The sequence below is a fragment of the Colletotrichum spaethianum genome (genome assembly GCF_022836535.1).
Source record: "Colletotrichum spaethianum MAFF 239500 DNA, contig27, whole genome shotgun sequence".
Classification (NCBI taxonomy): Eukaryota; Fungi; Ascomycota; class Sordariomycetes; order Glomerellales; family Glomerellaceae; genus Colletotrichum; species Colletotrichum spaethianum.
Window position 1 is genome coordinate 321,489 of NW_026054797.1, and position 27,533 is coordinate 349,021.

Sequence of the window (27,533 nt, forward strand, 5' to 3'; positions counted from 1 at the left end):
AACGGTTCGCGAGTAGAAGTCACTTCACATACATCGCATGCATGAGGTGAAAAGCCACGTATGAAAGTCGTCTAGTTAAATATGGTTTGAGGGTATCAAGCCCAGGCTAGTCCAAGAAAGCACCGCAAAACTCCAATACCCAGGCGCCCCAGTTGACGCCTCCTCTTGGCAGAAGAAAGCTTATCTACGTGTAGACAACCAGAGACCGTTGTCGCGTTTGTCGTTTAAATAAAAATGAAATGAGTGTCGTAACGAGCGTAAGACAGTTCCCGTGAGGATTCTTTCTTTTCTGGTACATTTCTTAGTTATTACTTTCCAGCTGCCTAACTGTACCAAGTCTGCCCCGGCTTCAGACTGTTGAGAATGCGGCAGCGGCTGGTGATGCACAGCTTCTCGCGATCAAGACGCTTGAACTTGGGTCCCAACGGCCCGGAGACGTAATGATACTGGGCGAAAAGACGCCATTGGCGCATGTCGGCAAGACTATAGAGCCTGTCGCCCCAAGGGCCGGCGTAGTGAAACCATGAAGTTGGCGCGTCGGGGTTCTCAGCCGTCGGGACTAGACTGGTGGGGTTGTCCTTCCGATGGCCGCTAGCCACGTCGACTTCGTCATCAAGGTCGAGATCAAGGTCCTCGTCCAAATCCTGGACGTAATCATACCAGTAGGTGTAGGCGTTCTTTGCGGGGTCCCAGAGAGGGCCCTTGTCGGTGACGTCCTTCAGCATGCCAAAGGGTAGCACGTAGGGGTGGTCGCCGGCCTGCGCGTACATGGCGTGAGATCCGACGGCGGAATAGATGACTGGGCGAACACCCCGCTTCTCAACGGCGTTATATGTGTAAGCCTGACCGCCTTCGTGTTCGGAGAAGAAAATACCACGGGGCACACCGTTCTCGAAGCGCATCATGCAGTGCTCCCAGTCGCCGACGTGGTTGCCAAACCGAATTGTCAGGACGGTCTGACCGAGGTTATACGAGTAAAAGAAGAACCAGAATGCGTCGACGATGCCGGAACCCTTGTCAACGATGACGAGAACGGCGGGGGCCTTGGAATAGCCTTCCTGATTGGGCTTGTGAGTTGGTGTGTCGGGAATCGGCTTCTGGTCCTGGTCCCGGCGACGGAGGTGGAAGCCGCCTGTACGAGCGGAGGCGGGTGCAAACTGTGGAGCTAGGCGACGAGGGTCCGAGATGCGGTGAACAGGGTGATCGCGAGATACGTCAAACCATGTTGTGTCTTCTGTGGGAGGTTGCGGACGATCAGAATCCTCAGTCGGGCGATCATTGTTATCGTGATCATCACTTCCGTCGTCGTCCCCCTCATCGTTCCAGGGTTCGGGAATACCGACGTGGCTGTGCAGCCACTCGGGTCTCTGCTCGACGTCATCGTCGCTTGTGAGGTAGACCATGCCGTCCTCCTTGTTGAGTGTATGCAATTCCGACAGAACGAGAGAGCGGTTCAAAGCTTCTTGTTCCAGGTAGGGCGTCATGTGTCGAATGTGTTCGGCGATGTCGGAGGGCCAGAAGTTCTCGCCGGAGTAGAGGTGGACGAGCGGCGCATACTCGAGAACATAGCCGGGGATCTCCTTCAAAACCTTCCTCCTCTCCTCCTTGTCGTCCCGCGGCGACCGCTTTTGGGGTGCTGTCTCCCAGCCGGAGTGCCGTCCATCGAGGGACCTCAGCTCTAGGCGCAAGTCGCCGGCGTCGGAGTCGTTCTTGTAGGGGAAGAGAGAGGCAGGATCCCACGAGAGATGGTGAACACCGCAAAGACTCAGCCATCGGCAGGCCTGGCGGTCGAGCCAGTAGGGGCTGCTGTTAACCCATCTCCTGTCCTCGCGCTGCTTGACGGGGTCTGGCGGGTTCGGATTGAGGTATCGAGGCAGGAACCATGCTAGGAACGAGACAGAGGCTAGCAGGGCGAAGAGGATAGTGATGCGGCGTAGGTAATACATCGGAACGGTCGTGTTGGCTCCAGGCCGCGCAGTTTAAGGTGTGCTTCGTGAAAAGACGGGCAATCGAAGGGCGGTTGGGCCGCGTCGACTGGTAATATGGTATTGGTGGCTACGGAGGCTGAGTGATGATGGCTCGGAGGGGCTTCGGGATGCCGGCACGTCTTGCGGAAGCCAGCGGAGTCTCGTGCAGCATCACCAAGTGTGAACCGCTACAAAGATGTCGAAGGTGGGAGGTGCGAGCGGATATGCATGGCCGACGGAACGCTGAGGCCCCTTGGATGGTGTTTTGTGTGTTTTGTGTTGTCTTGATCGAGGAAAGTTTATGGACAAGAGGACGAGGAAGAAAGGGAAAGGCTGCAGCAAGCTTTGGGCTGGGTTTTGGACGGGACCTAGCGGATGCGCGGGCGACGGTGAGAACGACAGCGGCAGCAGGGAATCAGGGACGGATTGGAGGGGGCGGATGGACGTCCCACTGGCTGGACGTCGTTGATGCAGCCCGCCACCCGACCAAGGAATGGGGATCTGTATTGAACAGAAGGGGGAGAGGTACATGTTTCTCTGCGGGACGCGCCCTACCGAGGCAGGTATCTCTCCTCGCAGCTCAGGTGCTTAGCGAGGAATGCGGTAAGGTTCCAGGTACCTCATGCGGAGGGTTCAGATCTGCGGGACCAACCAGAACCCTGCAGATTCCCACGAGGAGAAGCCAGGCTTGCGGCTTGCCAGGTCCCGTTTGCCGCGCCGCTGGCCCTGCCCTCCACCCGTCGCCGAGTCTTTGCAGCGTAGCGACCAGGCGATCCCTGTGGCCATCACGAGCGGCATTCTCCAGTAAAGAGATTGCATGTGAGCTGGCTGTGGGTGCGCCTGTAGGTGCTTCGAGAGTGACACACCGGGATGACTTTGCTCACGCAGGGCTCAACCGTCTGCCGGCATCCACCAACTATTATGTAACTAGTAGAGGAAGCTCCTCCGTTTTTGAGGCCTTTTATTCTTATTCTTATTTCCAGATAATTCCCTCGTTCTTATGGGGTTTTCACAAGCGGTTCCTCGGTCCAAGCACCGCCCATACAGAGGCGGACCCTCTGGCGCATCCACTGCCGCAGGCGTTGCAGACTTCCGGGTGATCATACTGTGGTAGTTCGTCAAGTCTGCTGCCTAAGTGCAGCCGTTGGGGTTTCCTGTGGTGTCGAGGTTTGCTTCCGGGCCTACGGTTTCCCCGACTCTCTTCAGCCTGACCACATCATGCCTACATGCAGGTCTCTCCACAAAACCATGTGTTAGCCCAGGAGTGCCCGGCCGCGGGAGGGCCCTCAGGCCTCGTAATACCGTCACGTAGTTTCACCGTCCCATCCGAGGCACTGTCTAATTGGAAAGCGGCTACGCTTGCCCCCAGCTGGCTACGCTGGTGCTCAACTAGGATCGCGAGATCAGTCGTGAGTGCAAAGTTCGTGCCGTCGATCAGATACACCTCGTCTACAGATTGGAGGGCGTATGCTCAGATTGCCTATTCCAGGTCCCCACCTTCCTCGTAGTCATCAGTGTCGTTCTCGCTTGCTTCATCATCGTCGTTGGGGCCTGCAGCCGTGCCCGCCCTTTCGGCATGTCCACTCAGGTCTGCCCATGTTATTGGCGTAGGCGTAGACAAGGTTCCTTCTCGAGTAGCCGCGGCCTCGGCTGCGCTGCCTGGCTCTGCTTTGCTGTCAGACCCGACCTCCATCGTCGATAGACCACCTCTCCCGCGGACGCCGCCTCCGCGACCCCGACGCTTCTTCGGCCTGCCGTCCGGCAACGGCTTCCGTCTTTTCCTTCGGCTGTTCGTGCCCTCGTTGATTTGCTTCGGAGCTGCATGCGCGTACACTGTCACTTCGTCCTTTTCGCCCCTTTTAACCTTCAGCGCCATTAGATTCTCCAGAAACCTTGTCTGTCGTTTTCGCTCGCCTGTTTTGTCTGCTGTGATGGGTATATGGATTCCGTTCTGCCTTCTGATTTCCTTCAAAGGGTCGTCCTTGGCTGCCGCCTCATGCTTCGGTTCCAGCCGCCTCTCCATTGTGTTGATGCGTGACCAGCTGGCTGCGAGCATGTCCACACCACCCTGGAGATGGCGTAGAGCAGGGATGGGATTTTCCGGATCGTGTTCTGTGAAGATGACCTCCGTGCCCAGGTTGCGTGACCACTGCCCCTCGAAAACCTTCCCTTTGTATGCGAACATGGGTTTGTCAGAGTGTAGGTCCAGGATCTGTATGTCGGCAGCCGGGTCAGACTCAAAGTCTGCGTCGAAGCCGTCAGCGTTCGGATCCATCTGGCCCTGGTCCATCTCTTCGTCTTCCTCAGGCTCCGCCGTGGGCTCGTCATCGTTCTCGTCGTCCGACAGGATGCGGTGGTGTTTCGGCTCGTCGGGTTTTCGGTGAGGGCCTGCCCAGTGTTTGTAGTGATAACCTCCCCGACCGGAGACCGGTGCATTTCGCTTTCGGCGTAGGAGCTGGGGGATCGAGAGGTCGACAGTCAGGTAGTATGTCTGGGCCTGTTAGCAATTGCATATTCGAGCCGCGATTGTCACGACAGCCCTACCTCGGTCTCAGTGGTCGAGTACTCGTACTCCCACTCCGATTCATCACCATCGTCGGTCTTGGTGGGCGCTTTGGGTGGTTGGTCCGCAGGCGCCGTCGCCGCCATCACCGGCGCGACTGAAGATGTGGGCGCGTTGGTCGCCATGTTATCGCGTCGATCTGTGGAAGAAGACTCCGACCGAATAGTGGAATTCGTGCATCGAATTCGATTCGGCGCGAAATTCAGAGTCGATGTCACCCAGATCGAAGTCGTAAAATACGTCAGGGAGCTCCAGGTTTAATTGCGAAGCCCATCTTTAGAAGGGTGGTTACAGTGTAGAAAATTTGAGGAAGCTCAATCAAATTGATTGAAGCAGATTTCCTGTTCAAGGAAGCTGCTGCCCCAGTCAACCCGGCGGCAGATTACGACAGGGCAACGGTAAATTGAACAGGGGCCTCTAGGTACCGGTCTGATGCGGGGCACTGCGTCTGGTCTTCACAGTGTTGCTCGCAACCCCTCTGCCCCGCTATCGCAAGTAAATTTCCCCTGCAATGACTCTGAGGGAAGGGCGGACTACTAGCACATCCCACCACTTGACTCACAGCTCCTTCCATTCCCCGGCGAACTACGCTTCTTATAACGGCGCATTCCACTCGTTCTGAAGCTTGACTCGCATTCCATTCTATCTATCATATACCCAGCCTCCCATTCGATCGAGATCCAGTCTGCCCACCATGCCAAAGGTCCACCTGCTGGACTATGTTGCGGGCAACGTGCGTAGCTTGGTGAACGCCATCGAGAAGGTCGGCTACGAAGTCGAGTGGATTAGGAGACCCGAAGATGTTCCTTCAGCAGAAGTATGTCATTGACAACCATTAATATCTTCAACAATTGTCTAAAGCTAACCACCACGGCCCGCGATCAGAAACTAATCCTTCCAGGCGTCGGCCACTTTGGCCACTGCCTCTCCCAACTCGCCCAAGCAGGCTTCCTCCCCGCCATCTCCGCCCACATCGCCTCAGGCAAGCCCTTCATGGGCATCTGCGTCGGCATCCAAGCTCTTTTCGAGGGCTCGGCTGAAGACCCTGACGTCCCCGGCCTCGGCGTCGCAAAGGGCCGCCTCGACCGCTTCAAGTCGTCCGATAAGTCCGTCCCTCACATCGGCTGGAACAGCGCCAACACGGGCGGCGCAAGTCTCTACGGCCTTAAACCGGACTCCAAGTACTACTACGTCCACACGTACAAGTATCCCTACATCCGCGGCGAGCTCGAGGCCCAGGGCTGGACCGTGGCGACGGGCACCTACGGCGACGAGACCTTCGTCGGCGCCCTCGCCAGGGGTAACATTTTCGCGACGCAGTTCCACCCGGAGAAGTCGGGAGCCGCTGGTCTGCGCTGCCTCCGCGCCTTCCTCGACGGCTCCGGCGCCGTCGCCCTGGCAGGCGGCAGCTCCGTCATCACGCCCTCCGCCGAGGCGGTCCCCTTCCAGGACGGCCTGACGCGCCGCGTCATCGCCTGCCTCGACGTGCGCACAAACGACCAGGGCGACCTCGTCGTGACAAAGGGCGACCAGTACGACGTGCGCGACAAGGGCGAGGGCAACAACGTGCGCAACCTCGGCAAGCCCGTCGAGATGGCGCGGCGCTACTACGAGCAGGGCGCCGACGAGGTCACCTTCCTCAACATCACCAGCTTCCGCGACTGCCCGCTGGTCGACGTGCCCATGCTCGAGATCCTGCGCCGCACCTCCGAGACCGTCTTTGTGCCGCTGACCATCGGCGGCGGCATCCGCGACACCGTCGACACGGACGGCACAAAGGTCTCGGCGCTCGAGATCGCGACCATGTACTTCAAGTCGGGCGCCGACAAGGTCTCGATCGGCTCCGATGCCGTGCTCGCGGCGGAGGAGTACTACGGCGCGGGCCGCAAGCTGTTCGGCAACACAGCCATTGAGCAGATCTCCAAGGCCTACGGCAACCAGGCCGTCGTGGTCTCCGTGGACCCGAAGCGCGTGTACGTGCCCAAGCCCGACGCGACGCGACACAACATCATCAAGACGGCGACCCGGGGCCCCAAGGGCGAGGAGTACTGCTGGTATGCGTGCACGATCAAGGGCGGCCGCGAGACGCGCGACATGGACGTCGTCGAGCTCGTGCAGGCCGTTGAGGCCATGGGCGCCGGCGAGATCCTGCTCAACTGCATCGACAAGGACGGCACCAACAGCGGCTTCGACCTCGAGCTCATCTCCCAGGTCAAGGCGGCTGTCGAGATCCCCGTCATCGCGTCCAGCGGCGCGGGCCACCCGATGCACTTTGAGGAGGTGTTTGAGAAGACGACGACCGACGCGGCGTTGGGCGCGGGTATGTTCCACCGCGGCGAGTACACGGTCAAGCAGGTCAAGGATTTCCTGCGCGAAAAGGGGCTCAAGGTGAGGCAGTTTGAGGAGAGCATATAAACAAACACCGGCCTACGGCGCGATGTCCACAAAAACCGTGTATTTCACAAAAAAAAATTGGGGAGACCATGATATGAAGCACAGCATTTGGAGAAGAGACTACGTTTGTAAAAGTTTCAGCTTTTTTGACTGCGGTGTTACGGACAAGCCTGGGGTTCCGATATGACGAGTGCGCGCCCGATTATAGAGATGGTATACGTCAATAACCCCTAACCAGACTTTACGAACTGCTCCCCCCACTACCAAAGTGGACGGGGAAAAAAGAAACAAAAAAGAGAACCATCCCAAGGAGCCCAAGAAAAAGCAATCCCATGAAGCGATCCAAAGATGAGAAAAGTTCCCCACCAGCAATGATGAAACTCCATGGCCGAGTGAAGGAAAAAAAAGAGGAGAAGCGGAAACAGTCCCACCAACTTTTTGACTCTCGAATACTGGTACAGTAGAGAGAAAAAGAAAATACCATGAAAACACGAGACTGAAATCCAATTTCTGCTTGATGCATTTTTTGACGGTGCCCTTCCCCCCCCCCCCCCACCTGTGCCATGCTGGTGGTGTCCTAAACCTAAGCTGTTTCTGTACGCAAAGAAGAGAAGAACAAGTAAATGCGGAAGCCCTCTGTCGAGGACGCAAGGTACGGAAGCCGAACGGCGGACAAAAGTAGAGAGTTGAACCGTAAAGGGGTAAAACCACGACGAAGCCGAAGGAGATGAAAACAAGGGGGAAACTCCCAAACTGCCTAGCTTATGAACCCAAAAGAACCCAAGACAAAACGCGAACGGACGAGGCCCGGGTAATGCTAGATCTCCATGCTCATAAACAGCCACTGGTTGCTCGTCACGTCCACATCGCGTGCCCAGTGGTCTAGCGTCGTCAGCTCGAAGCCAACCCACTGCAGGCTCTTCATCAGCGACTTCGCGTCCTCCTCCTCGATGCCCCGGTCGATGCAGATGACCAGGTGTTGGCAATCGAGGGGTCCGTCGACCAATTCCATCAGCGCCATAAGCCTAGAGACATGTCAGTTTCAACACTCGAAGAGGCGGGAGGCCGCGGAAAGAAAATACATACGCTGGCTTCAGGTCACGTCCGATGACGTTCCTGTCAAACAAGGCGAACAGGGACTTTTCGGTCCCGTCGTCCGCCACAAAGGCCCGGAAACTCGCACCGCCGGCGAAGTCCCACACCTCCAACCACGCCGTGGCCGGGGCCGGGGCGGAAGACGCCATGGGGTTTCCGTCCGCGACCTCGCACCGACCCCCAAAGGAGTGCGGCTGGACGGCGAGGTCCTCGTCGGGCGGCGGAGTCTGCAGCATTGTTGCGTTCGTGCTGCCATTGTTGTTATAAACACCCTGATGCAGGCCGGAGCCACGGGGGCCAGTGTCCGTCTCACCGCGGAACACAGCCCTCATGGACTCGCAAAAGAACCTTTCACATTCTTCCCTGATCGAGAGTGCCGCCCCCCCTCGGCGGCTAATTCGCTTGCCTGGCACGGCGTCGCGACGCTTGCTGCTGGCCTTGGGAAGCAGCGCGAGCTCGTTGGACGCCGTGATAGCCGCGAGGGGGGGACTTGACGGAGGAGATGGTAATCCTGAGGAGGGGACCTCAGGAATACCACTCGGCCCCTGTTGATAGCAGATGTCAGTCTCGGCGTTTCCAGAGTTTCGGGTGAGCGAGAATGCATGGGAGTGGGGATGACGGGGAAGGAGAGACAAGCCGACCGATCGGCGTTCTTGTCTCGAGATTGAGGCTGGAGATGGGCATGCGTGCGGGGGAAGGAGTAGAGACATGATCATGTGCCGTGGAATGGGAGAATGCTACATACCTGCGGCCCCGGTAGTGCAGTAGTGGAGACCGCGAAGAGTCGCGGCAGAATCGACAATGTAGCAGCTGGCGAGGACATTGGCCTGACGGACAATGGCCTCACCATAATTACTACTAGAGTAATTACTCTGCTGATTCATGGGCGCCATTGCAATTGATTTCTCGGGGTTGGTTGCTGGAAACTTTGTGTTGGTTTTGATATTGAGGATTGAGTCGGTTCTCGGGAATTCGGAACCGTTCGTCGATGGGGGGGGTTGATTGGTGGCGGACTTTTCTGAAAAGTGAGGCGGATGAGGTAGCGACGATAGTGGTCAGGGTGGAGTAGATTCGAGCGAATTGGGTTTTGCGTGTGTTGTTTAGCTGGTGAGGCTGTCGATGATGGTTGATTGCTTGTTGTTTTGGTAGCGTGAGCGAGAAGATTTGTTGGTCGTCTTGAATTCTTTTTGGGACGGCGGTAGTTGCGGGTGAGGCGAGATATATCAGCGGTGAAGCGATGGGGGGAGATTGGAAAGAGACGAGAAAAGGTCAGCGCGCGGGCGGTCGGTGAATAAAAACCCAAGAGGAGACACAGCAGGAATTGCTCAGAAACTGTGGAAACATCTAGCGTGGCGGAGAACCCAACTCAAGGGGACCACAGTGCGGCAGGTCTTTGCAGGCTCCTGCTGCAGCGCAACCACAGCCCAAAGCTGCACTCAATGGCGGCCAAGGGGCTTACCTCAAAAGGGGGGCGACCACTCAAAAAAGCCCACCAGTAGTGGATGGAGGTGAGGAGAAGGGGACCACTCAGATACAGTCATAATCAGCCGTGGCTATTCTCCACCCCTTCCTTTCCGCGGCGGACCCATGTCCTTTTCCTCCAATGCACTGCATGCTTCCACCTCCACGTCTTGGCTCGTTTCCCAGTCGTCCAGTCGAACAATAAACTCTCGACTCATCGGTCTGGAATTCGACGTCTGAAAGTTTACGTACATGCACACATACATCGCCATGCCAAATCCTCAGGGTCCCCTTTCCTTCTGTTTGTTTTGCCATTGACCAACATTGTCAGGTGCGTCTTGGAGAAGGTTCCAGCCTGCTCATTGTTCCCGCTTCGAGGTCTCAGCAATGGGGGGCGCCCGAGACGACTAGCCTAGGCTGACGAAACCGGCTGGAGCCCATTGGCAATGCGCGACGTCCATGTTGCACTGTCGAGCGAGCACGTTTTCTCTTGGGCTGCATTGCATTGGTCTCCGTTGCCCACGAGCGTTGGGCTTTTCCAGATTCCAGGCTCAAAAGTCTGACCGTTTGTTGGAACATCTCGCCCTCTTCGTCTCTAGCCCCCAATAACTCCATGTGTCTCATTTTGCCTCAATTGCTTCCGGGCCAGTGGGACGGACTGTCGACAGAGACCGTCCCGTCCCCTCCATTCGATTCTCGCCAGCAATCAGCAAAAGTCGGGTGGACGCTCCCAATCCGGGTCCGGCGGCGCGGCGCTTGGCACTTTGACATGCTGGCTGCGGGCGCCTGCCAATCGAACAAGGCCGTGGGACGCACTTCGTATGCACGTGGACAGCTCCAAACCCAGCCCAGCCCCTCAGTGCGCCAGCACCAGCACCAACCCAGCATTTTGGATGGGCCTGTTTCGATGGGAACGGTGTGCTGCTCTCCCTCTTGGCCACGATGATGCGCCATACAGTATCACAGTGTTTGCCTCCTGTGTGGTGATGGATTCCACAACAATGCGTAATCTTGCCCTCTGTGTCCCGGTTTGTCAGTTTCTGAGTTATTGAGTCACAGGTTGGCCAAGGCGAGGAACTCCGACAAATGGATCTCAAACACCCAATCTATCGATCATTGCGCGTCAGTGACAGATAAGCGCAGAGATCGAATCATCGGGACATAGGGTTAGCCTTTGGGTCATCATTCCATCCCCAATTTCGAGACGTCCTTCGTCATCTCTCTAATGCAGACGCCCGGCGTCGCGTCGTGGTACGCAGAACTTTTAGTAAAAACAATTCGGCCGTTGATGCAATGCCAACCCCGATGTTGTGTGAGTCCCCGGCGCCCGGCATGGTCGGAGGCCACTTCCGCGCCCTCGGCCGTGTAATCGTGACAGGCCAGCGCCCGGGAGCATAGCGCGACGACGGTTGGTTCCTTGGTCACCACCTAAATAAAACCGGGATTAGGAAGGATGCCATGCCAATCATCAATATGCCCCCCTCGAATACTATGGGAGCGAGGACGCAATGAGTGGAAAGTGGACGTGTGCAGGGTTGGGGTCCGTGTTTCCGTTCGGGTCATTTGACCGTTCTGATGCCCGGCTGCTCCCCCACAATTTCTTGGTTGCGAGTCATCGCCCAGGTCGCTCATTGTTGCATTTCTTCTGAGTCGCATAAGTGGTGGACATTTCGCCTATTGACAATGGTGAGTTTGATGCATCACAGTAGACTAAGAATAACCGGCCAGTGTGTTGTCCATCTTTGGCTAAGGCGTGAGGCAGTCAAGTACCATGTTGCGAGCAATGGAGTAAGAAGGGCGCAGTCACGATACCTAGCTAGAGAGATATCCAGGTCGGCATCGGCCAAGCTCGGTCAGCCGCCACGAACTACGACAACGGGCCATATGATCACCCCTCACTCACCGAACCCGAGCGAAAAGCTGGAATGATCTCGTCCGCCACCTCCGACGGGCAACTCCATGCCAGTTCCAACCCACCAAGAGGTACTCGGAACACAGCCTCGATCACCCGCACCCACTATCAACAACCTCAGGAATTCCGAAACAAAACGTCGCTCATTCCAGAAGCTGTTTTTGAGTTGACTTTCTTCCCCGCCCTCTCAGGCGCTGCCGTCTCCAGCACGGCGCCCTCCAGTGTCTCTCTCCTTCAAGAAATGAGGTGGGGGGACCCCTTCCTCCAAACCATGACACCCTCCCAACCAGTCGTTGGAGGTTTTGGAGGTCACATCTGATGGCGGCCAGATGAGGTGATCATCCACGCTTGTGAGTCTAGTGACACACACCACAGCTGCAAAAACTCACCCATCTCGCTGCCGACGCCAACCTCCAAAACCCAAGTATACCCACGACCCGCCCTTCCCCACCTCTTCCCGCCCTCTTATCGGCTCACGCTTGCGTTATCGATAAACGCCGGGCTGCACTGCAGCAATCGAGAGGCGAGTGGAGAATTGTCGAGCCACAGCAGACGCCGGACATACTGTACACCATCTTTAAGCCAACGCAATCTGCCTGCCCGGACGTACCGCGCACTGCTGATCGCCCATCCCATGCGATGAGACCGCCGCCCGCACCTCCGAAGGTCGTGTCATCTGAGACTGTACCATATGCTCCAAGAGATGGTCGGCTTTCGTTCGCATCCTCTCTCCCATGAGCTTTAGCAAAGAAGAGAGGAGGAGGCTGTACATGCACAACCCTCCTCCAGTTCCTTTTTTCCGCCATGCTTAATCTGGTGTAAAAGAGCATACGCAGGTTCCGGCCTTGTGTCGCAGCAAAACGAGATACCGATCTGATACCCGCATGTCCGACGTCCGCCCAGACCTTTGATATCTCACACACGTCGTCCCTCACCGCAAAACAGGCGGGGGGCTATCGCGCAACGGGACGGTAATAAGACCAGGGAACAACAAGTGACGCTCGAATCGCTGACTGCCGCCCGCCTTACACCGTTACACCAATACACTCGCTCTACCTTGATACCTTACTTGCCCTTCGAGCAGCCCGGCCCCCAAGAGTAGTCAGACCCCTCCATCCCGCCGTGTCCGCTGTCTCGTGCCGCATCCCTCTGCCCACTCTCTCCTCCCTGCTCCTCCTACCTTTGCGCCTTTCCTCCAACCCTCCATCACACGGGGCACCTGTACATGACCTTTCCCCCCAAACCCAGCCCCTCCGCTCGCGCAGAACCCAATCTCTGCAGAAGGAGAAAACAAAAACCCTTAGCCTTGTCGTCCCAAAAGTCATGCCTTCCTCGCCTTGAACCGTCCACAGTCCCTGTGCCACTTACATCCCTCCTCTTCAACACACTCCTGCGCGTTGAAGAACCATGGTTGGACCCTCCACGATCGCCGCCCTCTCCCACGTAAAGCAACTCCTCGGACGCCATAGTGCATAGGTTAGCGAATCTTCCCAACAAAGAAACCAAACGACGCCTTCGGATCGGGCTCCGAAGGCAGAGCGGGCCTCCCTTTAAAAGAATCATCGCGATGGCGCCCAACATCGTTGTCTCCCGGCCCACGTTCCCGACCTACCTCCTCCCCAGCTTCAACATCCCCTTTCGTCGCCGTGCTTCCACGACTTCGACATCGACATCGGGTTCTGCCTCAACGCCAGAAGCAAGCCAGGTGCCTTCTCTTAGCTCCTCGCCAACATCGTCGACGACCGACGAGACCGTAACCCCGCCAAACAGCCCCCCGCTACCGCCGTCATACCAAGATGCCATAACCACCCCCACCACAGCCACTGACAGCCTGTCTACGACCACAAAATCCGCGAGAACCAGACCCTCCCGCCCTTCCCTGGCGCGCATCCAACCAGACACCCTCCGCTGCTCAACCTGCTCCTGCGATGTCGCCTTCTCCTCCCAGATCGTTAGCAAAGGCTTCACGGGCCGCTACGGGCGCGCATACCTCGTCGCGCCGACACCTCCACCCTCCGCACCCATCTCCGGCGGCGTGGCGCCGCCCGCAAAGACGAACAACGGCCCAGCCGGCCCCGGGTCCCTTGCCAACGTCCGCATCGGCAAGTGCGAGAACCGCCAGCTCGTCACGGGCTGGCACGTCGTCGCCGACATCACCTGCGCCCTCTGCAGCGCCAAGCTCGGCTGGAAGTACGTCGACGCCAAGGAGCTCAGCCAGAAGTACAAGGTCGGCAAGTTCATCCTCGAGGTGGAGCGCGTCGTGCCCTTCCGCAGCTGGGAGGACGTCTCGGCTGATTACTACAATGTCTCCGAGGATGATGAGGAGTCCGACGAAGAAGGTGACGAGGTGAAGGTCGACGACAGGCGCGAAGAGGATGATGCCGACGCCGCGGAGGGCGCTGGCAAGGGGGGTGAGTCAGAAGAGGACGAGGTCGAGGTTGTGTTTGATTCCGAGGATGAGGATGACCTTGAGGACATGTTCTCTGGGAACTGGGACCCAGAGGTCGTAGCCAAGAGGCGAAACCGCCGAGTGACGGCGGCGCGGAAGAAGTAAAGCTTCGAGGAAGCTGTGATACCCCCTCCCACAATTATTTCACGATATAGCCCCTGCCATACTTGGCTTCATTACCCACCGGCGTTTTTGGGTTTCTTGGGTTTCCTGGCACATGAGACACACGACCAATACCACGACTGCCAGACATTTAGTATGACACCTCACGATATAATACCCTTCGCATCTAGAAATAATCAAATGGACCATGGTTGATATGACTTTGTTTGGGTATTTTGATTACGTGACCTATGATTTAACCCCTGCAGTGAATACTCGAAGCAAATCTGCAACAACCTGATGAACCGGCTGATGGCCTACTGCCGCGCTATGTTTGCGCTTACAGCATGCCGGCATAAGCGGCCTACAATCCGAGCGCGACCGCCATTGGTTATTTGGAAGCACACCTGACTAAATGTACATGGCCTAAATCGCGGTTCCTAGTTGATTTTGGTGTAAGATCTCGCCAGACTCAGTGCCGATCTATGCGGTGGGCTCCTCAGCGACGTAGTGCAGGTAGGCGCCAAGAAGCTTGATGCCCTCGATGTAGTTGCGCTTGTCCAGCTTCTCGTTGATGGAGTGGGCGCCATCAGTGGAGCTGCCCATAGGCAGAAGAAGGACGTTCTTGCCAGTGGCCTGCTCGAAAGTCAGGGTGACGGGAATGCTAGATCATTCTATTAGCAAACACTCAGAAGCGCACAAGAGATGGGTTTCATACCTTCCACCCTCACGAGTGAAGTCAGGCTGCACGCCCCAGACACGCTCGGTGGCCTTGGCGGCAGCAGAGAAGTTCCAGTGCTTGGGCGAAGCAACCCACCACTTGCCAGTGTGCTGGGCCCAGACCTTCATGGTGTTCTTGCTCTTGAGCTTCGCGAACTGCTCATTGACGTACTTGTAGACAGCCTCGTTGGTGGCGTCGATCTCCATGTTGGGCACGGTGCGGATGGAGAACTTGCCAGTAACCTTGGCAGGAATGACGGTCTTCGCACCAGGGGCAGAGAAGGCACCCTCAATACCGTGGACGGAGAGGGAGGGGTAGCGCCATCTGGCCATGAGAGTGGCCTTCTTGTCCTCAAAGATGGTAGTCTTGCTGCCGAGGGACTCCTGGAGAGTCTCCATGGTGAAGGAAATACCGTCGTAGAGAGTTTCCTCCTCCTTGGTCACAGCAGCAACCTGCTCGTTGATGCCGGGGATCTGGATCTTGCCATCGGTATCAACCAAAGAGCCGAGAACACGAACCAAGTCAGTCATGGGCTCCTGGGCAGTACCACCAAAGACACCGCTGTGCAGGTCGGCGCCGGGGCCCGAGATCTCGACAGAGTAGTAGTTGCAGCCACGGAGGCCGTAGGTCAGGCAGGGCTTCTCGGTTCCAAGCCAGTAGTTGTCAGAAATGCAGACAGCATCGGCGTCAGCAAAGTACTTCTTGGCCTCTGCGTTGATAAGGTCGTCAAGGCCCTCAGAGCCATACTCTTCCATGCCCTCAAAGCACATGAGAAGGTTGACGGGGAAGTCAATACCGGCCTTCTGGTGAGCCTCAATGGCGTTCAACCAGCCAAGCACGGGTCCCTTGTCATCGGTGGCACCACGGCCAAACATTCTACCCTTATCATCGACGGACAGCTCGAAAGGCTCGGTCGCCCAGCCGTCGGTCTTCTCAGCGGGCTGAACGTCGTAGTGGCCGTAAACCAGGATGGTTCGCTTGTTCTTATCGCTTCCGTATCTTCCAAGGACGACGGGGGGCAGCTGCAGACCAGGCTTGTCGGGCTGCTCGCCGAGGGGTCGAAGCTCGACAGAGGCACCAAGGGCCTTCAGCTCGGCAGCGAGCCATTCGCCCATCCTGACGACATCGGGACGACGCTCGACATCGGCAGAGATGGAGGGGATCGCAACGGCCTTCCGGAGGCGCTCGATGAAATGGTCAGAGTCGGCGTCGACCTGCTTGAAGTAGCCGTCAAGTTGGGGAGCCATTTTGCGAGCTTGGTGTGCTTGTATTGCTGGAGAGAGGTAGTGACGGCGAGAATGAGATATCGACTGCCAACACGGGAGGGATTTGGGAGATGTAGGAACAAACTTTCTGGTCGTCTGAGGGCGGGCAAGACCTCTGAACAATGAGGTGCGGGGCATGACGCCGGACTGGACCTTCTACATCGGGCGCAATAGAGCTGACCAGATTTCTGCTGCACCGGGAGGGAACACCAGAGTACCACCACATGCACCTACCCACAGCTGCTACTCAGGATGGCGGGGTTATCTCAATGCGTGCTTCGGCAAGCAACGGCGTATCAGCAAGAAGGGACCTGCTCTTTGCTAAGGCGTGGAGACGCTAAGACCCAGCGAAAGAACTTTTGCGTGCTGCAGCACGTGACTTGTGGGTAGGCGAATTCTTCCCTCAGTGGATGACTCAGCCTGCGGCTGTGATCACAACGGCACTTGCCGAACTCAACTTGAAGATCCACTCGAAGTGCCAGATCGCGGAGAAACTCTTGCTTAGAAATTCCGGCAGCTCACGTGCCACCCAGCTGCCCCGGCACTGGAGGCGACCTGCCCAGCATTGTGCTACAGAATCAGGTGGCAGGACTCAAGTGGGTTCCCTGGTGCACCTTTCTCCGTCTCTGCCTGCAATCAAAGCCGGCTATATGTCTTCTCCTCCCCCTTTGCTCTACTCCTCTTTTTCCTTCCACGAACATCTCAGCCACCACATCGCTTCCTTTCTGAGTCTTCGACCGCGACATCGCGCCCTGCTGCGAACCATCCGCTCTTTATACGGCTGTGCAACTTTTTGCTACCGCCGAATAGACGACCAGACACGCCCCGAACTGCCACCGACTAGCGACGCAAGTGCCCGCTCGCTCAGCAGCGACCATTTTCCCTCATCTCGACCTTGCCCCCTTCCAGATACAAGAGCGTCTGCGATCACCCTCGCATCGAACGGAATACTGACCAGGAAACTTGCTTTGGCTAACTGAGGCTTCTCGACTGATGGTACGCGTGGTGTCGAGGTGATTTGGATGTAAGGAGGGATTCACTCAAAGGGCTGCCTATTCTCCAACTGGTGTCGGCCTCTTTGGCATTGTACTCTTTCTCTACACTCCACAACCCTATTTCCTTGTTCTTGCAAGTAAATCAGAATTGATTTTCTATTACTCTTGAGAGGTGCTGAGCGCAAGAGAGATTACGCAAAAAGCAAGAAAAATTACTAGCATCAAGTCACTCTCTACTCACCTTAAGGTAGCGTTGCGTCTTCGTGGTCGCTCGCTTATTTATCATCGCCATCGCCGCTTTCAAAACTTGACCACGCACAGTATTGCTTTCGACGTATTATCTTGGTCTACATTTGTGACCATATTACGAAGCACGAGACATCATGGCGTCCTCCGTTTTCTTCAAATTCAAGTCGCAGAAGGAGCCGACGCGAGTTGAATTCGATGGCACCGGCATTTCCGTCTTCGAGCTGAAGCGCGACATCATTTTGAAGAGTGGCCTAGGCGACGGCACTGACTTTGACCTCGCCATTTACTCTGAGGATGGCAGTGAAGGTATGTCTTGTTGCTGTTATGTGGGTTGCAAGTAATCTGTTCTAACAAACTTCCAGAATACGACGATGACACCACGATTATCCCCAGATCGACCACAGTTGTCGCTCGTCGCCTTCCAGCTGCGAAACCTGGCGCAGGCCGTGGTGCTCGATATGTCTCTGGCAAGATGCCTGTCGCTGCTAAGAACTCTTCTCGCAAGGAGCAAACGACAAAAACGGCCACGGCCAAGGCGGCGTCCAACGCCATTAGCCAGATGAACAACGCTATGACCGAGGAAGAAAAGATGGCTGCTATGTTCCAGGCGCAGACCGAGTCGTGGTCGGCCCAGCAAGAAGAGATGTCACAGTAGGTTTCCACGTGTAGGCGTCAGTCGGTATTAGCTAACTTGTTTACAGTCAAACCCCAGTGTTCAAACCAGGCTCCAAGAAGCCAGCTAACGTGCCTGATCACGACCCGCCCAACGGTTACATCTGCTACCGCTGTGGAGAGAAGGGTCACTGGATCCAGCTGTGCCCAACAAACGATGACCCGGAGTTTGATAACCGTCCGCGTGTGAAGCGCACGACTGGTATTCCGAGATCGTTCTTGCGGACGGTTGACAAGTCGGTCGCCCTTGCCCAGAGCGGAGACGATGAGACCAAGAGACCGTCAGGCATTATGGTCAATGCTGAAGGAGAATTTGTGATCGCCGAGCCTGACAAGGCATCGTGGGAACAGTTCCAGGCCAAGGCCAAGTCTTCAGCCTCCGCTGCCAAGGCAATCGCTATGGGAGACAAGGAGCTGCAGGAGAAGGGACTCGAGTGCCCGATCGACAAGAAGATGTTCATAGAACCAATGAAGACCCCGTGCTGCCAGAAGACGTATTGCAATGATTGCATAACTAATGCTCTCATCGAATCGGACTTCATCTGCCCCAACTGCTCTACGGAAGGTGTCCTGATCGACGACCTGAAGGCTGATGAGGAGGCTGCCGACAAGATCAAGGAGTTCCTCAAGGAAAAGACCGAGGCCAAAAGCCCCGCCGCAGCCTCGCCGGCGGCAGCGGCCTCGTCTCCCAAGGACAAAGTAGAGGACGTCAAGTCAGAGATGGCGAACGGAACCACAAAGTCGCCTACGCCCCAGAAATCGCCATCCGTTGCCGCTGCCACTGCCGCTGCTCCCGCCGCCGCACCAACAAACGACGGTACGCCAAAGTCAGCATCGGCCACACCAGCGAACGCCCCAACTGGTCCTGCCGATCGTGCCTCATCGGTCGAGTCCAGCTCAAAGAAGCGACCCGCTGATGAGTTGATGGAGAACCCAAAGATTCCCAAGGCCCCGAAGGCCATGCAAAAACAACAAGAACAGCAAGCGATGATGAACGGTATGAACGGCATGAATGGCATGCCCATGAACCCCATGATGGGCTTCGGCGGCATGAACATGATGAACGGATTCATGGGAATGCCCAACATGCCAAATATGCCAAATATGCCCAACATGGGCAATATGAACATGGGAATGCCAATGATGGGTATGATGAATCCCATGATGGGCATGCCCGGCTTTAACCCCATGAACGGCGGCGGCTTCCCCGACATGGGCAACAACATGTACGGCAACAACAACTTTAATCCCAACATGAACGGTGGTATGAACGGTATGAACGGTATGAATGGCGGAATGAATAGCATGAATGGCGGTATGAACGGCGGTATGAACGGCGGTATGAACGGCGGTATGAACGGCGGTGGCATGGGCGGATTCAACCAACAGCAACGTCACAATTTCACGCAGCCGAGCAATGATGAGGATGCCTACTTCCGGAGACCGGTTAACCCTCATCGCCATCAGAACCGTCAGAAGCGAGTCCGACCCAGTGACTACAGGGAGCTGTGAGCTTCGATCACTTGATTATACGCCAGACTTTTTCATCATCCACGGCCAGCTATAGCTTCTTCGACTGTAACACTAGACGACACGCATTGCATTACGGTTCATAATCATCATCATCATCATCATATCATTCTGGAAAACCACGGCATAACACAATCTTCAAAACCTCAAGAGGTATTTAGGCAAGACTATTCTGAAGTCTTGAGGCGTTCCGGTAGGGTATGGGTGGAATACTTTTGTGCCTCGAAGGGGATCGGGCTTCACCATTGATGTGCCACCAAGGCAATGCGGGAGAGGGGGGCATTCGGGATAACGGGACACCAGACGTGTACCTCTCACGCATCTTACCCAAGCGTGGGCCGCTTTTTGTATGTAAACACGCACCAAGATGGTCAATAAAGTCTCCTGCACATATCACCGGGTATCAATCGTTTGTGAATGTATTCTATATCTCCACTCTTGACTCTGACGCCTCCATGCTGCCCATCCCATCATAAACAAGTTTCAGTCGTATTTTTGGAACCTCTCAACACCAGTGCTCGCTATCCCCGACACTCCACGAAACGCGTTACTCATGCGTCCATCTCGGGAGGGGCGTAAGGCGTCGTAAGCATCTCGCTGAACTTCTCCAGCTTCTCCTTGCCACGGACCTCCTCGACCAGCAGCGGCATCTTGACGACGTTGAACTCGTCGTACAGCTCCTCAATCTGCTCGAGGTACTTCTTCTGCATCTTGCGGCGGGCGTTGCACTGGTCGCAGTTGCTACCCTTCTTGGGGAAGAGCAGTTGGTTGACGACGATGCTGTGGGTGTCAATGCCGTAGTTGGCGAGCTCTTGGATCATGCGCTCCGTCTCGTAGAGCGACAGGAACTCGGGGATGCAGACGCAGACAAAGGTCGTCAGGTTCTCGTCCTTGAACTGGCTGTTGACCTCGGAGATGGTCTCGCGCAGCGTCTCGAGCTTCTCCATCATCTCGTTGAGGTTCTGGCCGTTGGGGAGCTGGCCGCCCGAGCCCAGAAAGCCATTGAGGAGGGGCCCGTATTGCGAACTCAGCTGGGAGACCTTGGCCAGGGCCTTCTCGAGGACGCTGGGGAAGGAGAGGAAGCGAAGCGTGTGGCCCGTCGGGGCGGTGTCGAAGATGATCGTCTCGTAGGACATGGACTTTACTTGCTTGAGGACCTCGGCGAAAGACATGGCTTCATCGATACCGGGGATCTGGTCGGGGAGAAGGTTAGTTCTCACTCTGGAAAAGAGGGTTGCAAAGGAAGACCTACAGCAAAGGCGAGGTCCTGCATCATGCCGCCAAGACCACCGCTCATGGCATCCACCTCCTCGTTCTGGCCCGCGAGCAGGTCCTGCATGCTGCCGTTGGGGTCGATCTCCATGGCGCTGAGGTTGGTGAAGCCGTCAATGAGGCGGGCCTCCTTGCCGAACTTCTGGTTGAAGGCATCGGACAGGTTGTGCGCCGGGTCGGTCGAGATGAGGAGGACCGACTTGCGAGCCTTGGCGAGTTGGATGGCGAGAGAGCACGAGGTGGTCGTCTTTCCGACACCACCCTTACCACCGACGAAGATCCAGCGCAGCGACTTCTGGTCGAGGATGGACTGGAGGGTGGGCTCCATCACATCGTCAGCGTCGATGATGGCGGCCATGGCTTCGGTCTGGAGATGCGACGTTGGGGTTGGTTGGTGTGTCTGTGACGATGCTGGAGTCGTGTGTAGTTGCAGCTGGTGATGTGCACTAGTTTTGTTGGACTTTAGGGTCGTTTTGAAGGCTTGTGCTAGGATTCTGAGAAGTGAGTAGGTGACAGACTTGAGGCGTAGCACCGCGTATTCCAAGCTGTTCTAGAAGTCCATTCGCAGAGCGTTGCCTCCCCGCCAAATGGCGGGGCATCCCGGCGGTCATCACCGTGTGCAAACTTGCTGGTGCAACCACTCGCACGGCCTCATGCTCCACCAGAGCTTTACGACTTTGCGGAGCTTCAACTGAACTGCGCTTCCGCAAGCCCCGATGCCTCACATGCAATTGTGACCACATCCACGACCGCATTCGCCATGTCGACCAACGGCCACGCGATCCTGCAGGCTCTTCACAACAAGGTGGCTTCGCGCACAATACAAGTCACGGTCGTACCAAGACCGACCAAGTTCGCTGAGCGACGCGCTGTCTTGCACTCGTTGCAAAAGTTCGCCAAAGTTGAAGTGTTCAAGAAGTTAGAGGCATGTCACATGCGAGGATCATTGGCCCTGATTTTTCTTCGATTTGCTGACATTCTTTTGTACACAGAACCATCCCTCGTCCTTCATCTCGGTCCTCAGCGACAAAGCAAAAGTCAAGGAGCTCGCCAAGATCAGCCCGTTACAATACCAGCTTGCGACCCCCCGAACCAACGGTTCCGTCAAGACGTTCTTAGCGAGCTCAGCCTCGGCTGGCCCCTTTGTCGACTCTTCAAGGTACGGCGATGATGCGGAGGGCGTCGCGCACGCGGAGGACAAGAAGGACTTCACGGTGTACATCTTCCCGGCTCCGACCTATATACACTCCGCCGCCATCAAGGCGTCTCCTCTGCACGGCCCGTGGCCTAAGTCCCGTCGCGAAACAGTCATGTCGGCAACCTTGAAGGAGTCGATGCCCAAAGATGTCACCACTGACGGTTTGTCGGACTGGGAGACCGGCGGACAGGTCAAAGCCTCTTCCAAGGGGCAGCTCTGGGAGGAAATTCTTCTCGGCACCAAGTCAATCGACGTCAGAAAACGCGCCATTATCGACCGTATTCAACGCAGAGAACAAAACGAAAAGGCGCCTGCCATCATGGAAGGATTGCTTCATCTTCGACAAGAAGCGGGCAAGTCAGATTGAGGAAGACGTGACTAGCCACGACAAGCATGCCATGCATCTCTACACGACAGAACGCGATTGCCGGCCTCCACTGTTGGCACTCCTGTCGCATCAGGTGGCCTGGCAGGGCTGGCTGTTGACGAATTACCGGAATTCTCTGTCGTGGCAACCATGATCACTTCGCGATTGCCAATCCAACTCGACCCGGACGTGGCAGACCCGACGCCGGCTAGTTGAGGCTCTATTCGACATAGAGTCTTCCAACATCACAACGAGGCACGCATCTAACTTATATTGGGCACTTTGCGCCATGGATGGGACGATACACAAGCAGCCCTTGCTGTCGATCTGCATGAGCCCACCCGTGCCTCGCTCACTGTCTGCATGGTCTTGTTAGCCAAGTAGACCATGCTGGATGGCATCCTCCTCAGGAGTCTCAGCTCCGCAATATGGGATGGCCTCGCTGCAATGTTGATAACCCCCACTAAAGTCAAACACTGAGAAGCGACGTGGATTGGAGAGTCTGAATCGTCTAGGCCCCAGGAGCTGCGCAAGATGCACGCGGAGGGCGCCGGCCCGCCACCAGGTGCTGGTGCGCATCGAGTTCGGCGACTCCCTGGAGCACGAGGCCACCATGATCTATAAGTTTCACAGCCTCTTCGGAACTTGGGAGACGCATCAACTAGCTTGTGCCCACTCCTTTGTGTGTGAAATGCAACCGCGCACATTCGTCGACTGCATAGAACTGGCTGTGAAGGAGGATATTATGTTCTACCAGCGCGCCTGGATTCGGCAGAAGCTGGAGCATTAGCACTGGATTGGGCTCATATTTTGGAACCAGACCCGCGTGGAGCGGCTCAAGAAACGGCGGCCCATCTATGCGATAAAATGGCTTATTTTAGTCGCGCCGGCGCATGATGGGGAATGCGAGCCCAAGCCGGCGTGTTGAAACTTGAAGCCTCTGCTGATAGCCAAGACCATAAAGACGTGACAATATCGATTTCCTCACATTCAATCGTTTCGCCTTCGGCCAAGCGTCCCGGAAGCGAATCACCCGTTCAAGCCGTCAATTTGGCAGGAGGCTCTGCCAGAAGTTGGGATGGAAGAAGGACTAAACAAGCCTTTCAATTGGGCCAGATCATTGGACGGAACTTTTAATGTTTCGCGCTGCATGGCCTAATTTAATGCGGGCCTGGACGATGCATTAACATCTTAACATAACATGGAGACCCTGAACCGTCGCAAGCGAACGCTTAGGGACGACAGTTGGCACCTCGACATCGGATTGCAAGAACCAGAGACGATTGTAGAGAATGACGAAGAAACATTTTAGGGTCCTCGCTTGCCAATGCAACGTTGAACAGCTTCCTGATGACGATCTGCATGTGCTTCTGCCAAAGAAAAAGCTGGGAATCGGCAATACGGCAGTCAGCTGGACAGACCTTGAAGTTGGATTACTTCCCATTGCCAGGGTCCATCCAACGCGTGGCGTCATATCAGAGCCACAAAAACAAGGAAGACTTGCAACCCGCAATACCCTAGACCGGCACCCACGCCGACGCCGGCGACGGGCCAATCAGCTTGGCGGTAACGCCAATACGTCACGGCTCCCCCAGTGCCACGTTCCTATCACTGAAGCCACGACCGCCAGCTTCTGGCGACAATTAAACGAATTTCGCAAGGCCTAGGCCAGCCGACCAACCGTGGCGCGGGAGTGCTTGCGCAAGCAAGGGTCCATTCCACCCGTTTTTACTCTCAAAGCCACAAAAGCACACAGCAGAGCCAAACTGGGCCACGTTGATGACGTCGAACCCATTGGGCTGCGTCGGGGACCCTGACTTACACGGCATTCTTGACCCCGGACGGTATGCCCAGCGTTGTACCGTCACAGATCACACAGCACATTATGCTGAATTCCTGTTTCTTGGCCCGGCCCAGGGGTCGTGAGACGGTGGTGCTTATATGCAGACGGCTGCTCCCTACTTTCCACGAACATGTTCATCTCTTCAGTATTCCATCGCCACTTGTCTTGTATAACTCAGCTCCACACAATTACAAACCAGCGCTTCGGCAGTAGCAATCCATCACCATGGCCGTCACCGGTTTCATTCACCACTTCGGTACCTTTTTGCTCCTTGCAGCAACAATCCTGCTTGTTATCACCAGCATCTCCGCCCCGGTGGTGCACCACATCTCCCTCCTGACCGTGAAGCTGGGCGAATCTTCTGCCGGCAACGAGATCAAGTTTGGCACTTTTGGATGGTGTGTCATTGGCGGTTCCGCAGAGTAAGTCTTCGATCCTAAAACAGAACCGACTACTTTACTAACCCATCTCCTAGTGGCTCCGACCAATGCAGCCGCTCTAGAATCGGCTACTCGCCTGCCGACATCGTCGGCGAGGCCGATGCCACGCAGTACTCCGGCTGGTCTTCCACCGCCGCCGAGGGCCTGACCCGGGTCATGATCCTCCACCCCATCGCCGCCGGTGTCTCCTTCATCGCCTTCGTCCTCTCCGTCGGCGCCGGCATGTTTGGCTCGCTCTTCGCCGCCCTTGTCTCCGGCGTCGCTTTCATCATCACCATCGTCGCCCTCATCTGCGACTGGGTCATGCTCGCCGTCATCCGCCGCAACGTCAACCGGGACGACAACGGCACTGACGGCAGCTACGCTCACTACGACGTCGCGCTCTGGACCCTCTTGGCCGCCACCATCTGCCTGCTCCTCGGTACCATCATCGTCTTCTTCACCTGCTGCAGTGGGCGTCTGCACAAGCGCCGCCAGCAGCGGTCCAAGATCGACAACTACTCTCCCCCTGCCACGCACACCACCTACCGCCGTCGCCGCTTCTGGCAGCGCAGCCGCGTCTGAGCTTGTTAATCCACGAGTCAGTCCCGACAATCAGTAGCTCTGGGAACTCTATAATACATCACTTTGACGCGTCCACGAGAATGGCGCCTCCGATTTAGCGCAGGCGTACTGGGGAAGGAATTTGGGATTTTATTAGTAAAGGATTTTGGATGAATTCGTGTTTAGCAGACACATGATACCACACCTGCATCGACAGGCATGCCATTTTTCTTGTACATCATAAGCTTATACCTAATGAACTATTCCAAACAACGAGTCGTTAAATATCGCGTGCCTTTCAATGATGTAGCAGGAATTGTGATGAACCGTCATACGTCAACCATCGAGATAGAGTTACAGCACTTCTTTGAGAATCTCCTCGCCATGGAGCTAGCAAAGAGAGGCACTGTGCATGCCGCGTGCGTAGCGCCTGATCGGCGAACCGTTCAAACACCGTTTCACAAGCTTAGAAAATATTCTGCTAGAAGGCTTTTATCTAGCCGTTCTACTTTGATACTAGTTGGAGGAACCAGATGCATCTGCTGTTCAACACACGTCTCTACTGACAACACGAGACCGTTCCCTCAAAGAGCTGCACTTAGAAACCCCTTCCTATCTCGACTGAACTTAGGCACAGTTGACACCCAATAAATGGACAGCAAGTATGCGATTGGGGAAAAAACTAACACGTGGTTCTAAAAGCTTTTAAAATAAAGACCTACTGGCAGTCCCCAAATGAGTGCCGTTCTGCTATCAAACTGGCCGTTGGTATAAGACTAGATATACCCTTTTTAAAGGCGTGTATCCTACACAATTCCCCCCAGAGTAGAGCTTGTGTATGGGTAGAATTATTCTGGTTGGTGATTCCACTTTTATCTTGGCTCTTCTACGGTTAAATGAGATCAGGAGACGGTGATAGAGTATAGAGAGGATGGGGTGGAGCAGTGAGGATTGACGACATGGTCGTCGATGACTGCCTATGGGCCAACCCAGCAGTGATTTTCTTGAGAAGTTCTCTCCCGTCGATATCCGAATTGGTTTGGAAAGTTTCCTTGTAGAAGATGTCACATTTGATGGTGCCCACCATGGTTTTGTCCCATTTGCAGTCTGTTCGACTATTTAATCAGTCACGCTCAATAAATATCAATATCATATGCCGTCAGGTTCAGATTTTGTTCTCTTTCAGCCGATTCGCAGCAACGAAGGCCGAAGGATCAATAAGTAGAAGATACCACATGGGATGTTCTATTACTCCACTTTTGTAGTCATCTATTCCGGCCTGGATAAGCAGTAAATCACAATGCATTGTTTTAGTGGAATATCAATGCATAATTCCACAGCGGCACAGACAAGATTCGATATAGACGACATCCAAATCTGCTATCGCTTATCACGAGCTGAACTGTGCACCCATATAAACCAGGTCGAATGTGACACTGGATTCCTTTCCATCAGAATCTTTGTTTTTACCCTTCTTCTTCCCTACTTTATGGGCCCCTTTGCCGTTATCGGTCTTCTTTGTAGTGTGTGAAGGAGGAGATCCGCAACGGCCGGCAGTGCTCGATGTATCGAATTGAGAAGAGGAAGAGGAAGCTTTCCTTCGAGAGACAGTCAGTTAAGGACTTCCAAGAGCCTAGGTGGTTCTTACTGACTTATACTGGGAGTACTTGTTTTGCGACGGCATTATGATGTTGACGAGATATAGCAAGCTCAGGGTTGAGTAGCTTAGCGACAAGTGGTGTGGTGATATAATGGTTGCCAGAAGGCGTCGATAAGCTAAGGGCTAGGAATATGAAGACAGAAGCCGCATGAGAACCGTTTAAGCTGTTGACTAGTAGAAGAAGATGTTGCTCTGGATGATGGAAAATGAATGAACACTGGGAGCGCCGAGTGTTCATATTTATGTTAGTTATTGGTATACCCCTAAAACAACTCGATTAGACATTTAGAGTTGGCTGCCCAGGTTTACGGTGTCTGCCTACAACGGGGACTTCGAAAACAAGCAAATGGAAAGTTCAATTCTAGTCTTAGGATCTGTGCCTAGAATGACCATAGATCCGTTCCATCATCTGCACCTCCTCCCCGAGGAACACATCCACTCCGTTGGCAACGGCCCCATTGTTTTACAAGACTCAGTGTGTGATTCGTCCCTCTCTTTTTGTCTTCTGTTAAAACTGTGAGGGGAGTCTCCGCCCATGTGGGCACTTGGCCGAGTTAGAGGCTTAGTTACCGGGGAAGTGAGTGTGGATGGAGGCGATTTGGAGTCCTGGTGTTGCCCCTGTGCCAATGTTTCTTCACTCACCCCTAGAAAGCAAGTTGGCCTTACATTTTGATAGTGCATCCAATGTGTCGGTGTGAGCCATAATCCAATTGGCTCTTCACGTTTTGTCAAGGTAATGATTGGCTGATCACTTTTTGTGAAGTGGGACTCTTGGTCGGTAGGCAAAGTACGGAGAGTGTCGTTGGAAAGTAAGTGACGTTAAAGCCTGCCCAGC

At 55.4% G+C, this 27,533-nt stretch overlaps 10 protein-coding genes across 10 annotated transcripts; 5 read left to right on the forward strand and 5 right to left on the reverse strand.

The window, feature by feature from the left end:
• Window positions 1-323: 323 nt before the first annotated feature.
• On the reverse strand, window positions 324-1,946 carry ColSpa_09239 (putative vacuolar protein sorting-associated protein TDA6; the record flags this gene model as incomplete). The annotated part of the gene is made up of 1 exon (XM_049275451.1): window positions 324-1,946. One exon carries the CDS (start codon window positions 1,944-1,946, stop codon window positions 324-326), a length of 1,623 nt encoding a protein of 540 aa, XP_049131408.1.
• A 1,501-nt stretch (window positions 1,947-3,447) lies between these two features.
• ColSpa_09240 (uncharacterized protein) lies at window positions 3,448-4,655 on the reverse strand (the record flags this gene model as incomplete). Its single annotated transcript, XM_049275452.1, has 2 exons — window positions 3,448-4,464; window positions 4,512-4,655. 2 exons carry the CDS (start codon window positions 4,653-4,655, stop codon window positions 3,448-3,450), a joined length of 1,161 nt encoding a protein of 386 aa, XP_049131409.1.
• Window positions 4,656-5,224: 569 nt separating this feature from the next.
• ColSpa_09241 (imidazole glycerol phosphate synthase hisHF) lies at window positions 5,225-6,945 on the forward strand (the record flags this gene model as incomplete). The annotated part of the gene is made up of 2 exons (XM_049275453.1): window positions 5,225-5,347; window positions 5,392-6,945. The coding sequence occupies 2 exons, from the start codon at window positions 5,225-5,227 to the stop codon at window positions 6,943-6,945; spliced, it is 1,677 nt and encodes a 558-aa protein (XP_049131410.1).
• A 796-nt stretch (window positions 6,946-7,741) lies between these two features.
• On the reverse strand, window positions 7,742-8,912 carry ColSpa_09242 (uncharacterized protein; the record flags this gene model as incomplete). The annotated part of the gene is made up of 3 exons (XM_049275454.1): window positions 7,742-7,949; window positions 8,011-8,689; window positions 8,765-8,912. The coding sequence occupies 3 exons, from the start codon at window positions 8,910-8,912 to the stop codon at window positions 7,742-7,744; spliced, it is 1,035 nt and encodes a 344-aa protein (XP_049131411.1).
• Window positions 8,913-12,959: 4,047 nt separating this feature from the next.
• ColSpa_09243 (protein yippee-like) lies at window positions 12,960-13,946 on the forward strand (the record flags this gene model as incomplete). The annotated part of the gene is made up of 1 exon (XM_049275455.1): window positions 12,960-13,946. One exon carries the CDS (start codon window positions 12,960-12,962, stop codon window positions 13,944-13,946), a length of 987 nt encoding a protein of 328 aa, XP_049131412.1.
• A 480-nt stretch (window positions 13,947-14,426) lies between these two features.
• ColSpa_09244 (Cys-Gly metallodipeptidase dug1) lies at window positions 14,427-15,911 on the reverse strand (the record flags this gene model as incomplete). Its single annotated transcript, XM_049275456.1, has 2 exons — window positions 14,427-14,607; window positions 14,662-15,911. 2 exons carry the CDS (start codon window positions 15,909-15,911, stop codon window positions 14,427-14,429), a joined length of 1,431 nt encoding a protein of 476 aa, XP_049131413.1.
• A 1,396-nt stretch (window positions 15,912-17,307) lies between these two features.
• Window positions 17,308-19,357, forward strand: ColSpa_09245 (putative RING finger protein; the record flags this gene model as incomplete). The annotated part of the gene is made up of 3 exons (XM_049275457.1): window positions 17,308-17,479; window positions 17,536-17,824; window positions 17,875-19,357. 3 exons carry the CDS (start codon window positions 17,308-17,310, stop codon window positions 19,355-19,357), a joined length of 1,944 nt encoding a protein of 647 aa, XP_049131414.1.
• Window positions 19,358-19,926: 569 nt separating this feature from the next.
• Window positions 19,927-21,005, reverse strand: ColSpa_09246 (ATPase get3; the record flags this gene model as incomplete). Its single annotated transcript, XM_049275458.1, has 2 exons — window positions 19,927-20,568; window positions 20,628-21,005. The coding sequence occupies 2 exons, from the start codon at window positions 21,003-21,005 to the stop codon at window positions 19,927-19,929; spliced, it is 1,020 nt and encodes a 339-aa protein (XP_049131415.1).
• Window positions 21,006-21,407: 402 nt separating this feature from the next.
• ColSpa_09247 (uncharacterized protein) lies at window positions 21,408-22,212 on the forward strand (the record flags this gene model as incomplete). Its single annotated transcript, XM_049275459.1, has 2 exons — window positions 21,408-21,565; window positions 21,672-22,212. 2 exons carry the CDS (start codon window positions 21,408-21,410, stop codon window positions 22,210-22,212), a joined length of 699 nt encoding a protein of 232 aa, XP_049131416.1.
• Window positions 22,213-24,280: 2,068 nt separating this feature from the next.
• Window positions 24,281-25,059, forward strand: ColSpa_09248 (pH-response regulator protein palI/RIM9; the record flags this gene model as incomplete). Its single annotated transcript, XM_049275460.1, has 2 exons — window positions 24,281-24,477; window positions 24,531-25,059. The coding sequence occupies 2 exons, from the start codon at window positions 24,281-24,283 to the stop codon at window positions 25,057-25,059; spliced, it is 726 nt and encodes a 241-aa protein (XP_049131417.1).
• Between the last annotated feature and the right edge of the window lie 2,474 nt (window positions 25,060-27,533).